We start from the raw sequence: 14,902 nt of genomic DNA on the forward strand, positions 1-14,902 counted from the left end.
AAAAGATGTAAGAACTAAAGATAATCTGGTCAAATGGAAATGGCATACACTAGGTCTCTCTTCATACTTCTTTTTAACATTAACATATTACTCTCTAATCCTTTACATACTGAATATGTTTGCTATATTGGCCTTTTATCCATTTCTGATCACTACTGTCTAAAAAAGTGTTCTTTTGACAAAATCAACACCGATTCATGATAAAAACTCTCAGCAAACCAGGAATAGAAGTTAGCTTCATCAACTTGATAAAGAACATCTGCAAAAAACCTATAGCTAACATGATACTTAATGGTGAGAAATTAGAGGCTTTCCCACTATGACGGGGAACAAGGCAGGATGCCCCTCTCTCACCCCTCCTATTCAACATTATACTGGAAGACCTAGCTAACGCAGTAAGAAAAGAAAAGGAAATGAAAGGGTATACAGACTGAGAAGGAAGAAATAAAACTGTCTTTATTTGCAGATGAAATGATTATGTACAAAATCCCAAAGAATCGACAAAAAAGTACTAAAACTATTAAGTGATTATAGCAAGGTTGTAGGATACAGGTTAATACACAAAAGTCAAGCTTTCCTATATACCAGCAATTAATATACATGATCCACGAATCATGTGCTAGGTATTTACCCAAATGAGCTGAACACTCATATCCACACAAAAACTTGCACACGGATGTTTACAGCAGCTTTATTCATAATTGCCATAACCTGGAAACAACCATGATGTCCTTCAATAAGTGAAATGATAAATAAACTGTGTTGGCACATCCAGAAAATGGAATATTATTCAGCAATAAAAAGAAATGAGATATTAAACCACAAAAAGACATGGAGGAACTTTAAATGCATATTGCTAAGTGAAAAAGCCAGGCAGAAAAAGAGACATACTGTATAATTCCAACTATATGACACTCTAGAAAAGCCAAAATTTCTAGAGACAGTAAAAGAATCAGTAGTTGCTAAGTGGGTTGTGGAGTCAGGAGGGTAGGAATAAACAGATGGAGCACGAGTACTTTTAGGGCAGTGAAACTATTCTTTATGATAACTGTAATGGAGGATAACATAACATTATGTATTATGTAAAACCCATAGAACTGTAAAACACAAAGAGTGAACTCTAATGTCACAATGGGCTTTAGTTAATAATTTATCAATATTGGTTCCCTAATTGTAACAAATGTACCACACTAAAGCAAGATGTTAATAATACAGGAAACTATCATTATGTTGTACACCTGAAACTAATATATGTCAATTATACCTCAATTAAAAAAATTTTTTAAAAAGGGGATTTTTAAGTTTATCAAAAAAACCCCCACAATTAAAAAGATATGTGTGCGTGCCTATGTATGTGTAAAGCTATATGGGAACTCTCTATCCTTTCTGCTCAATTTTTTTTTTCCCAGCCTTTTTTTAATTTAATTTTTTTTTTTATTTATGTATTTTTTCCCCCAAAGCCCCAGTAGACAGTTGTATGGCATAGCTGCACATCCTTCTAGTTGCCGTATGTGGGACGCGGCCTCAGCATGGCCGGAGAAGCGCCCGGGATCTGAACCCGGGCCACCAGCAGCAGAGCGCGCGTACTTAACCGCTAAGCCATGGGGCCGGCCCTCTGCTCAATTTTTCTGTAAACCTAAAACTAGTCTAAAAAATAAAGTCTATTAAATTAAAAAAAAAAAAAAAAAAGAAAAAGGAAAAGAAAGTATTCTTAGTTCTTTACAAATTTCCCTTTTCTTTCCATCCAACTACTGGCACCAGCAACCCACCTGGATCAGGTGAAGATCTCATTTACCTTGCAACATAATTACACTATCTCTTTAAAATTTTATTTATTTATTTTTTTAATTTTTTTCCCCCAAAGCCCCAGTAGATAGTTGTATGTCATAGCTGCACATCCTTCTAGTTGCTGTATGTGGGACGCGGCCTCAGCATGACCAGAGAAGCGGTGAGTCGGTGCGCACCAGGGATCCGAACCCTGGCCGCCAGCAGTGGAGCGTGCGCACTTAACCACTAAGCCACGGGGCCGGCCCTACACTATCTCTTTAAATTTCTCTTTTTAGATACTTATAGTATGTATTGAATGAACAAGTGAAGACATAACTGTTTTTTATTCAGTTAATGGTATCAACATCTCCTCTCTCAAGTCAAAAACCAACAGTTATCTTTGGCTCCTTCTTCCCCCATACTGAACCACAACATCTTGTTAATTGCACCAATAAAATTTCTCTAAGATTTGTCCTGTTTCATTCCAATGCCACTGCCACTCCAACTACTCTTTTGAAATAAAGATTTATGCCATCTTTTGTCTTTATTCTGCTTGACTTCTCTCTGCAAATTATCTTTTGTAAATACCCCTTCTTCTCCATGCTTCCTGCTACCTCTATGGAAGCCCATGTCTCTCAGAAGCATTATCATAACTGCCCATCTTCTCTCCCACTTTCAATCTATCTCCTACACTATAGCCCGAATTATATATTCATAGAATGCAGATCTGGTTATTTTACTTGTATTTAATTTAAGGCTTTCAGAATAATTCTAAATGCTACTCACAAAAAAACAAACAAAAATCAAATTTACCTAATGCTGAAAAAAGTGGCCTGGACCCCAGTTTATTACGAGCAGAGATAATGCCACAAAGCTTTTATATAGCTTTTATGCATAACACAACACAGTTTCAGATATTCCTTGATTATATGTCATACTTGCTGAACCAGTATAATATATATAGTACTGAGTATGTATAATGAGAGAGTGATATCTTCCTTCAAATAGCTCTTGAAGAATTCCTTCTAAACTTGTGAAAAGTCTAACCATATTCCATTAAACCCGCACTCTGATCAGCGGCAGAAATAACTACTTAATTTATGGAAGCAAATACTTGATTTTTCACTCAAATGAATTTTGCAATAAATGCTTACTTGTATATTTCTAAATCCTTTACTGGATACATGGATCAATGGAACTAAATAATGTTTTCACATCAAGACATTTTATAAATGTCATTTTATAAAGTTTCTCATGGATAAGAAATGAAACAGGAAGTATGAAACTCACACGTTTCAAATTTCTTTATTCTAATTTATTGTGCAATTTATAAGGTTCATTAGAATCCTTTTTAAGGTTCAGCAGAATCTGCTATCTGGGTTGCTTTTTACATATTTCCAAATTAATCAAATGCTACAAATGAGTTCCTTAATCTGGTTTTCCCAAGGAATCTTAGAGGGCAGGTCTAGAAAAGGACAGAAAGGTAACGTGTAAGCTGTAATTCCTTCTTTTCCCCTCTGCCTCAACGTCTAGTGTAGTATTATACTTCTAAGAATGTAGTTATTAAAGAAACAACAATATGGGTTACTTCCCTAGGATTTATGTCTATATTTGGGATAAAATCAACAAGCAATCATGAACAGAATTCCCAAATTCCAGGTTTTAAACTCCCATAAACTTGAAGAAGTTATGTATTATAGATTAATTCTCAAGTTATTTTTCAGACCATTGATTCAGCAGCTTTCTGAACAATCATCCCTTAACTCTTATCACTCCTTCTTCAGAAATTAATTCATTGAAGCAAAGAGACTGGAAGTGTTTGCAGTGTTGAAGTTTATTCAGCAATCAGTACCACTGCTGTGATACCTTTTCATCTGTTTTTCCCTAAACAAGATCAAGCTGTTTTCAAATATGGAATTATTTTTAATATATTCTTAAGGGACAGGAAGAGAGCAAAACTAAAGAGGCAACCAGGGCGCAAAATTTAATGAGGCATTCACTCATCACCCAACACTTACATGACCCTGAAAGTGCCTATTTAAATTCTGTGCCCTAGATGTCTTGCTCATCACCTCCTAGTCCTAGCTCTGCTATTATTTCAGCATATTTGTCAATGTTCAAAGGAAAACTGACCTTTTATATTTCTAATTTCAACTAAGTAAAAAAATATTCTTTAGGAGGGTTACATTTTAAAGTTTGGTTTAAAAGGGTTTAAGAAAGCAGTCAGTTCTACATATGTAATACTTCATCAACTACATTTAATAAGAATACCAAAATAACTATTCAGGTGTGTACAGGGTGTTTGAGGATGGGAGGGAAGACACCATTTCTTGTTTGCTGATTAACAGAGAAAGTAAACTGTCTAAATTAGTTTTAAGCCTTACATGGAATTTTCTACACTTAAATAACTTCAACTATTAAAACAACAATTACATAAGCAAGAGAACTATTATTCCAAAATCTGGAAGGAAAAACATTTGCTGGCTGAATTAAATTTAAGTAAACAATCTCATTTGCCTAAGCTTTTTTTTCCCTTCTCTTTTCAAATCCTCAACCCCAAAGGAAAAACAAAACAATTCTAAATCAAACTTAAAGCACTGATTTGAGGATTAGAATGCTTATAAAACACAAAGGTAATTAAATAAAAATCTTAAAATTTTAACTTCTGAAGTAAAAGCACCAATTAAAACATAATCTCTTTCAATCTTGCTTATTAAAAGTTATTCTTACCAGATAAAGCAGAAAGGTGTGCAGCCCTGTTCCAAGCCCAACAGAAGACAAAATTCCTAAGCCTATCCAGTAGGCATACAAAAGAAACTGTTTCTCTATACGTTGCACATACTGAAAAACAAAAGGGATGAAGTGAAAAAAACAAAACCAGAATTCTTAAACAGAAATGTGATATTTATCAACTACAATCAAAATAAAACAAACTAACTAAAAGAAGTTTCCAATAGGAAGATAGTATTAAGATTAAAAACCCCTTGAAGAGGCCTAACTCCTCTACTAAGCAAGAGCAGAGATGGCAAAAAATTGATCTAATTGGAATAAAGCTTTTATTTCTAGACCTTTAAAGTCCTACTATTGCAATGACATTTATAGGAAGAATGCAAATTACTAATAAGATAACTATGAGAACAAAAACTTTAAAGATATTTAAAAGTTACAAAAATTTTTATTAAAGTTATTAACAAAATGTCCTGTTTTCTCTTCAGTTTTGTTGTATTTACAGACCATAGGCAAATGAAGTTTCCTTTTTATATATATAAAACCTAACCTTCAATCTAGGATGTGTATATCTGTTTGAATGGATCACAGGAATATGTTATAGAAAATAGGAAGACTTTGGTAGTGAGTAAAGGATTCATTTTGCTTTGACTAAACACTGTCAGGAAAGTTATATTTAAATCCTTGAAGGTCAAAAGGAATGATATATACCAAATATAAATACTGAGCAGCCATGAACTACTATAAAAATATTTTTAATATGTGGCTTTAAAAGTAAGACATTAAAATACCAGTTACGAGATGAACTGAAAAAGCAAAACCAAGCCTAAAAATGTTGAGGGTAGAAATTCTATGACACTCACAATAGTCCCATTTTAAAACTTTTTGGGATTAGGGAAGGCACAAGAATAGAAACAGAGTTGCTGAACCTCTTACCTGTTGATGTGCTCCTTCAACATAATACGTAGCTATAAGCACAGCAAGCAGCAGTAAAAAAGACACCACAATGCTTTGACGATGCCATAATCTTAAAAACAAATTAAAAAAAAAATGAAATATCTCACAGTCTAATTTTCAGGGTTCATCACTCTCAAAATCATTTCTTGTTGAAGCAGTTGGGTTATTTAGCTCAGGTAGAGAATCAGTTCTTTCTGGGTTGAGCTCTTTTGCCCTTAAAAAATATGGTCTCTTGGGGTGCCGAAGGGGGTAAAGGAAAGATATATGGGTTTAGAACCCAATTTCTTAGCATAAACCCATCGTAGCCTTTCCTTTACCAAAGACTGATCTGGTTTACACCCCAACTTCTAATGGGGAGAGACATTATAATATAACAGAAAGAACACTGGACTTCAAGTCAGAGGATCCGGGTCAGAGTCCCTTAAATATTGCACTTTGAGCACGACACTTAACGAATCTGATTGTTTCTTGCTTTTAAAATCATAACAATCATCACAATCATTTCATAATAATCATATACTTGTTCTACTTTCTTCATGGAGTTGTTTTAAGGATGAAATAAACTGAAAAATTTATTACAAATTTTTATAAAAATTTAAAAAAAATTACAAATGTTTTATAAACTGTAAGTGCAATAAAAACATAAGATATTATTACAGATAATAACTTGGAATGGCAAGCCAGCTAATGATAAGGCATGTAAAAGTTCAACTTGTTCTTTATGAAATTTGAAACAGGGCTTAAAAGTACTAAATTTAAAGATAGCATACGTTTCCACAGCAGAGTCCTTTTTCGTTGGCTCAAACTATCAATAAAAGTGCCACGTTTCCTGAATCTTGTCCTACTAAAGAATCAATCTATCTAAAGTACATGGGCCTGATTTCCCCTGAAGGTAAAGCCAGAAGAAAAAAAATCTTGCTTTCAGTGTTCTCCTTTGCATAAAAGGTTCAACATGAGACAATGGTCAACTGTAATAATCCAGTGAGCAAATAGCAATTTGTTCCCCTAATCTATTTTTCTTCAAACTATAGAAAAGCAATTAAATATGTTCCTATAACATTCTAAATTTAATTAATCCATTTTGATAGAGCAGGTGGCAGGGAGTAGGAGATTGCTGAAGATTTCTAAAATCAGTAAATTGGTTTATATAAAAGATAATGGAAGACTCTTTACTTTGAGGTCCATTCCTTCAAGATTACTAGGATTTCCAGAGAAAAATACTGCAAGGTAATGAGTGGCTGTCTCCACAGGACAATATTCTGCCTTTCTTCCCGATCCCTCCTCTTCTTTTCATTCACTGAAGAGGGGTCTGAAAAACATCAGTGCAGAAGATAAAAGAGAATGCTCACTTTTTCCAATCACTTTCAAAATTCATCTACCTTCCCATCCCAAATTTGACGGACTGCATACAAACCTCAAAAAACAAACAATGGGGTTCACATTGTGACAAGTCTGGCTAGGTGCTTCTGCTCTACTCTTAACATTATTTTTGCAATTATTTTATTGTCAGGACACAAGTTTCTCTTCTTGTACATTATTGGAATACTAAATTGGACCACCTTCTATGAAGGACAATTTAGCATCATATCATAGAGCAAAGTGGTTTAGAGCTCAAAATGTGAAGGCAAACTACTTGGTCCTAAATCCTGGCTGTGGAACTTACTAGTCATGTGACCTTGGGCAAGTTAGTTAACCTTTCTACGCCTCAGTTTTCTGTTCTCTAAAATGAAGATTAAAAACAGTACTTACTACCATAAAACTCCTACAAGAAAACATAGGCAGTACACTCTTTGACATCGGTCTTAGCATACCTTTTCGAACACCATGTCTACTCAGGCAAGGGAAACAAAAGAAAAAACAAACAAACAGGACTACATCAGACTAAAAAGCTTCTGCAAGGCAAAGGAAACCATGAACAAAACAAAGAGACATCCCACCAACTGGGAGAAAATATCTGCAAATCATATATCCTACAAGGGGTTAATTTTCAAAATATATAAAGAACTCATACAACTCAACAACAAAAAAACAAACAACCTGATCAAAAATGGGCAGAGGATATGAGCAGACATTTTTCGAAAGAAGATACAGATGGCCAACAGGCACATGAAAAGATGTTCAACATTACTAATTATTAGGGAAATGCAAATCAAAACTACAATGAGATATCACCTTACACCTGTCAGAATGGCTATAATAAACAAGACAAGAAACAACAAGTGTTGGAGAAGATGTGGAGAAAAGGGAACCCTCATATACTGCTGGTGGGAATGCGAACTGGTGCAGCCACTACGGAAAACAGTACGGAAATTTCTCAAAAAATTAAAAATACAAATACCACATGATCCAGCTATCCCACTACTGGCTATTTATCCAAAGAACATGAAATCAACAATTCAAAGAGATTTATGCATCCCTATGGTCACTGAAGCATTATTCACAATAGCCAAGACATGGAAGCAGCCCAAGTGCCCATCAGTGGATGAATGGATAAAGAAGATGTGGGATATATATACAATGGAATACTATTCAGCCACAAAAAAGACAAAAATGCGCCGTTCGCAACAACACAGATGGTCCTTGAGGGTATTATCCTAAGTGAGATAAGCTGGACAGAGAAAGACAAACACCGTATGATTTCACTCATATGTAGAAGATAAACAAATACACAGATAAGGAGAACAGACTAGTGGTTACCAGAGGGGAAGGGAGCAGGGGGAGGGTGCAAGTGGTAAAGGAGCACATATGTATGGCAACGGATAAAAACTAGACTATTGGGGGTGAACATGATGCAGTCTATATAGAAATTGATATATAATAATGTACACCTGAAATTTACACAATGTTATAAGTCAACATGACCACAATAAAATAATTTTTAAAAATAGTACTTACTTTTTAGGGTCATTGTAAAGACTAAATGAGTTAATATATGTAAAGCTCTCAATACAGTTTGACACTCAGTAAGCGTGCAATTAAGGTTAGTTGTTATCGGCATCATCTATGGAAATTACAAATGCATATATCCTATAACCCAATAATTCCATTTCTAAGAATGATTAGGTGTAAAGTGAAGTGAAGAAGTTTATTCAATGCAGCGTTATTTGTCCTAGCAAAAGATTATAAACAACTTAAATGCTACCAAACAGAGGACAGAGGAGTGATTAAAGTATGGTACACTCATACAATGGAATACTAAGCAGCCATAAAAAAGAATAAGCTCTTCATGTACAGTTATAGCACAATCTCTAGAAAATATTAAGTAAAAAAAAAACCCATGGTACAGTGTGTTATACTTAGTGTGTTATACTAACACTAATTTGAAATTCCAAAGGGGTGAGCAGTAGAGGAAGAAATATAAATGTATGTGCTTGTTGAAAGAAAGGAAAGAAAAAATAACATGCAAAAGCTCCTAATAGAAAGAGACTATGACATATGAAATGCATATCTCTGAATCTTGAAACTCTTGGTAAAATGATGCAAAAGGTACTGACAATCAAAGTAACCCAAAAGTCAGATAAGTGCTGCAAAATGTGTTATGCAAGACAATGTAGTGATCAAAACAAACTAAAACTATTTCAGATAGCTTGCATTTCTTCCAATAGAAGAGAATTTCTATGATATACTATTACCATGGTGGAGTATTATTTGCAATGTGTTTGAGATGCCAAACACTTTAGAAGTTAAAAAGAAAACCATTACAATTAACAGAAAAGGAAAACCTTCATTTTCTTTAAAAACATAAAGGAAAGTTCCTACTTAAATCATCTATATAAATAAAAGCTATAATTTTCATGGTATGAATGAGTCAAATATACTGAAATTTACCACAAATTCCAAATTTGGTTCAAATATAAATGTATTTGTCTCAAACTAAAATTTTAAAATAAACCTACAATAATCACATTCTGATTTTTTTGATAATTGTATATTTAGGATTAGTGTAATAAGTAAATTGTAATCTACTTCTAAAGTTACAAAATAGCATGAAAAAATTGAGCACCACACAAAGCCAAATAAATACTTACCATACCATAAGATTAACAAATAATAATTTTGGGGCCAGCTTGGTGGCGTAGCGGTTAAATTTGCATACTCTGCTTTGGTGGCCCAGGGTTTGCAAGTTCGGATCCCAGGCGTGGATCGACACACCGCTTGTCAAGCCATGCTTGTGGCTACTGTCCCATATAAAGTAGAGGAAGATGGGCATGGATGTTAGCCCAGGGCCAATTTTCCTCAGCAAAAAGAGGAGGACTGGCATCGATGTCAGCTCTGGGCTAATCTTCTTCACAAAAAAACAAAAAAAAACAAATAATAATTTTGTACCTAGAGCACTACTGATATGACTGTGGCCAGGCTGCTTCTGCTATCACTGTGGAAAATCACCCTATAGGCCCTAATCCATAATTTAATTTACTATAACGATAAAAGATAATTAATCTTATATATTATTTTAATAACGAAAGATAATAAATATTAGATATATTTCTATTTTATTCCAGTGAAAAGGATATCATTTAAACCCGTAGACCCTCTCCCTCCAAACCACCCTACTTTACCTGTGAAGTTTCCATTATATTGTTCCTTGTTCATTGCTACACGTCTCTGGTCACAATTTTTTCCATTCTCTGCCATTTCATAGATCAATAACTCTTGAGGAGCTAATGAAGCAAAATAAAATCCAGTGATACATTACATACTTCTGCTTTGCATCTATGACTGAATAAAACTAAATACAGAAACAACATGGCGGTAATACCCTACATGCTATTTGAATAATGTTTTTACACTTCAATTTTCTCTTTTATAATCAACATTTGAATCATCTGTATAGAAATCCTAATAGAAGTAGTAAAATTATAAAAGCCATGTAGTTGTAAACCTTCTCCAAACAGCTATTCCAGTGATTTTCCAGATTAAAATTTGGAGGCAATTTGTCCACAGAAGATCAAATACTAGCACCTTCAAATGTTGATAAGCAATAAGGTCTAAAGTCTTTCTAATTCATAATTTAATACCATACACACTACCTACTCAAATTTTACCAATCTTTCACAGTCATTTTAGCATGATTAGAAAAAAATGGATTATATTACCAAACATGTCAAAAACGCTGATACACAGATCCAAGATCGATTTCATTTAGGAAACAATTCTACTGAAAAAAAAAATGATATGGGCATAGTAGGTAAAATTTTTAAATGTTTAAGATATGTTAAATGTACTCTTTATATCATGCTTCATAATACAGGTATAGGTGTAAATTTTGACTTTAAATCCCTGTATTACAATGTATAAATTATGCTGACATAATTATTCTACACAAAAACACCAGATTGCCTGCAACTGTATCATTCTTTCAGGGGTTAGTAAAGCAAATCTTTCTATTCAGAAAGCATATCACTTCATTAGTCTACAATGCTAAGTCCTCAATACATTCTGCGTATCAGGAATCCTGCTAGACTTGTACTGAGGTGATTAGAATATGATATGGTCCTGGGTTCAATCTTCCTATATTTGTTAGTTGGAGCTATTTTATTCCTTGAATAAAATTCTAACTATAATTACTTTTCTCAAAATTTATGCCTCATAAAGGAAAATAAGTGAAAGACTATCTAAAAAGATTGAAAAAAGAGCACACATTCATCACTCGAACACAAGGTCTCTTCTGTTAGACATAATCTATTTGTGGACATCTTTGTTTTGTTGCCTTCATTTCTCAATAAGCAAATAAACACAGAGAAATAAAGTAGAGATTTCCATCAGCATAAATGGATAGCCTGGAGTAGATGATTATATGACTTAAAGTCTGAAAATTTGGATTTGCTTCCCAGATTTGCCACTAACTAGTTGTGTGATCTTGACCAAGTCTCATTTTTTCTAGATCTTGATTTTCTACATCTACAAAATGAGAGCAAACATTCTCAATTTCACAAGACTGATGAAGATGAAAGAGAGTGTGTGTGTATGTTTGGGCACACACGTGTGTTTATAACTATAAATGGCAATACATCAAAAGGGCATGAGGTATGTGAAGCAGTAAAGCTAGAAATTGCCTATACTAGAGAAACTACTTCATAGCATATGCCTCACTGCTACAAGACTCATTTAAAAAGTTCTGGGGTCTGTAACGGGCACTGAAGATATAAATATGAATGAGACAAGGTCCTTGTCCTCCAGAGGGTCACAGTCTGGTAGGGAAGCCAGATGAGCACAAGACTTCAATTATAATATAATACAATGAAATAGATATACAATATATAACTTAATGGGAAGAAAACAGGTTTTAGTCTAAGAGAATTGGGTTCAAACTCAAACTTCATAACTGTCTACCCTATGAGCTTTGGTAAGTTTCTAAATCTCTCTAAACATCAATTTCTCTAATTTGTAAAATAAAGATAATACAACATATATCAAAGGGTTACTATGAGGATTAAACAAGGTAATGTATATAAAATAATAATATAGTCTCACTTTTTGTATGAACTCAATATATACTAGTCATAATTATGATGAGGAGGAAGAAATTACGGGAAAAAGTATGGGAGCTCAGAGGACAATACATTCAGAAGAGTTCGTAGAAGTTGAAAATTTGATCCTGCAAACTTAAATCATACTTCTGTGAAGATGTTTCCGAAAGACAATCTAGCCCAAGTAATTCCAAAAAAAAAAAAAGATGAAGTTATTTTGTGAAAATATGTAAGACCAGAGCATCACAAAGGGTTCACAAAATGTAAATCTATTCCACAAATCACGCTTTCTGGGTTTTATTAGTAAAGGTAACTGAGTATATTTGAAATGGACCATAAATCAAAGGAGTTAAATATTTTCCATCTTCCAGTCATTCAACTTGAAGACATAGTTAAGTTCTGTAAATATTTAAAACTGTGTGGGTTCATATTCAGCCAAACTCTGTAGGCAACTCATTTTAGGGATGAACAGCCGTTCACCCTCATCATAATAAATAAAATTTAATTAATTTGTGGCACAAAGACGAACAGGGCACAAAAGGGCTTATGGCATAAAGAAAACACTCTTAAACCTTTCCCCCTGCAAAACACTGTGATAATTAAGCTTCTTTCCCAGTTCTACTCTTTCAATAGTATCATCTTTAAGAGATAAAAAGTTTTATCCAAAACAACTTGAGTCCATTTGAGTTCCTACTTATAACAATGGTATTATGCAATTATTTGAAGACATTTTTAAAGATATTGCAACATGAATTTTCATTTGAGAAAATAATGTGTTCTTACACAATACGCTAAAAAAAAACCCAGCCTACTGACATTTCCTACTCAAAAAATTCTCTAGAAAACAAAATAGTCTGGAATTTTGTTTTGTAAGAAATAACCTAGGGAACTAAGTTATTTTCTTTTAATCAGTCTACTTCTTCACAGACAAAATAAATTCAGTTTTAAAAACAATTTTTGAAAAACTTATGCCATTCTCAAAAGAAAGAACTATAATATCAAGCCAAACATGCAAAGTAAAGAACCACTTGTGCTCTAACTAGTTAAGCTTATAAAAGCATCAAAACTTTCTTGAATTTTAACCATATTTGAAAATACCTTACACTATTCTGTGTCTTTTAAAATTCCCTTGAAAACATCCTCAATTCCTTTGTCCCTATCTTCCTCAATCACATATACACTTTGCAAAGCAGCAACGCCCCTGGAACAACCTGCATCCTTATGGTCTGTCTGATCAGCTGAACATAGCTAGAGAAAAATCACACAACTGCACGGTCACTTTAAATTCACTAATTTATTCAACAGATATTTATCAAGTACCCATTATGTGGCAGTTACTATTTGAGACGCCAAATCTCAAACCTCAAATTGACGCTCATTCCTGGAACTAACAAACTTTTTTTCACTCTAAAAATTATTTCATTACTTGTTCTTTCTCTTCAAACTTTTTCCCTTCCTACTCTCAGACACTGACTTTCATTTTTTCATCAAGAAAGCAGAGAGGGAATTCTCCAGTCTTTCTATTATTAAATCTACTAAATTATCTACACCTTGAGCCATGTTAGCATTCCTCCTCTCTTTGCAACTGGGGCAGTGTCCTCTACCAGCAAAGGCTATTAGGTCAATATACACTCTGTATATCATCCCCACTCACTTTCTTAGGGACTTAACTCCTTCAGTTAGCTCTTTCTGCATCATCAATCTTCCCCCCTTATTGGATCATTCTCATCAGCAAACAGGTATTATCCAGCATTTCCCATTTCTCGGTCCTTCTTTATAGACAGATTTCTCAAAAGAGTTGCCTACATAAACACAGTTTCCCCTTCCTCATCACCAAATCTCTGCTCAATCCATTGCAATATGACTTTTGTCCTGACAAATCAAAAGAAATTGCCTTTGTCGAGGTCACCAATGACCTCCATGTTCCCAAATGCAATGGACACATCTTTTTTTTTTTGCTGAGAAAGACTGAAATCTCCTCAAACAGGAATCTAACACATATTCCTGACATTCAATGGAGTTTACTTTGCAGCGAGAATGTTATAATGTCGAATTTAACAGCATGCATCTAAGTTAGTTTTGTTTGTAAGAATAAAGTTGTTGAAATAAACTCTATAGGTCTGTGGATGGGATGAGAAGACAAAAATAGGAAAGAAACATAATTCAAACATCAAATAATAATGTTCATTGTGAATATATATCTAGATACAAGAAATATTTCATAAGGCTGTAAAATAAGCAGGTATTAAATATAGCTCAAGCATTTAAAATAAAAGGTTGATATTAAAGCATGTGGGGGGTTTTATTTGTTTCTGGCAAAAGTGCTTAGAAAATATTGCTAAAATCAGCTCACAAAGGTTCTTTGTAGGCTGTACATCCAGTGCTAAGACTACAATACTCCATTCATTTTAAACATCAGCTACACTTGTAATGCAAAAACAATATGAAACTAAATTACTGTGAGTTCCCCAGAGCAACACAAAAAACATTTAAGGATGACATGAAAACAGGAACTCCCTGAGTAATATAAGAGTTATTAGAGAATTTAACAAGATGAAAAGGAAAAGAAAATAAGAGCAGTAAAGCCATTGATTCTAATTTCTTGGCCACTGTATTCCAAAATCAAATGAACATACTTCCTTTATTTTTTTTCACTTCAAGAAAATCATCTATTCAAATGATTCTACTTTCTCACGAAATTATTGTCAGCTTTCTCAATAAAACACATTGTTCTTCATAAAAGACACACAAAGACAGCCAATTTGAGTATTATACCCTTCAGTAACCTTTCTTGCTTTCAGAAGTCTGTATCCTTAATTGGATTATTTAGTACATTCAGCACAGACTACTCCAAAAATAGCTGTAGATTTCCCTAAAACTATTAAGATTAAGAAATTGCCATTTATTCTCAGAAACTTAATAAATAATTTAAGCGAAGAGTAATATATCTTGACCAGTGAGGCTTTGATACTTGTGCAGGG

The 14,902-nt window shown here is 33.7% G+C and overlaps 1 protein-coding gene across 1 annotated transcript in view; it reads right to left on the reverse strand.

The window, feature by feature from the left end:
- VMP1 (vacuole membrane protein 1) overlaps positions 1 to 14,902 on the reverse strand; it is a 121,665-nt gene that overhangs the window by 91,280 nt on the left and 15,483 nt on the right. Inside the window, exons 2-5 of the mRNA XM_004434795.3 lie at positions 10,011 to 10,112; positions 6,625 to 6,760; positions 5,431 to 5,521; positions 4,498 to 4,608 (exon numbers count right to left, since the gene is read on the reverse strand). Of these exons, the coding sequence (XP_004434852.1) occupies positions 4,498 to 4,608; positions 5,431 to 5,521; positions 6,625 to 6,760; positions 10,011 to 10,086 (414 nt within the window). The 5' untranslated portion in view covers positions 10,087 to 10,112. The remainder of the gene's footprint in view (positions 1 to 4,497; positions 4,609 to 5,430; positions 5,522 to 6,624; positions 6,761 to 10,010; positions 10,113 to 14,902) is intronic.

Source organism: Ceratotherium simum, chromosome 16 (assembly GCF_057802395.1).
Source record: "Ceratotherium simum simum isolate JZ-2026a chromosome 16, ASM5780239v1, whole genome shotgun sequence".
NCBI classification, from domain to species: domain Eukaryota; kingdom Metazoa; phylum Chordata; class Mammalia; order Perissodactyla; family Rhinocerotidae; genus Ceratotherium; species Ceratotherium simum.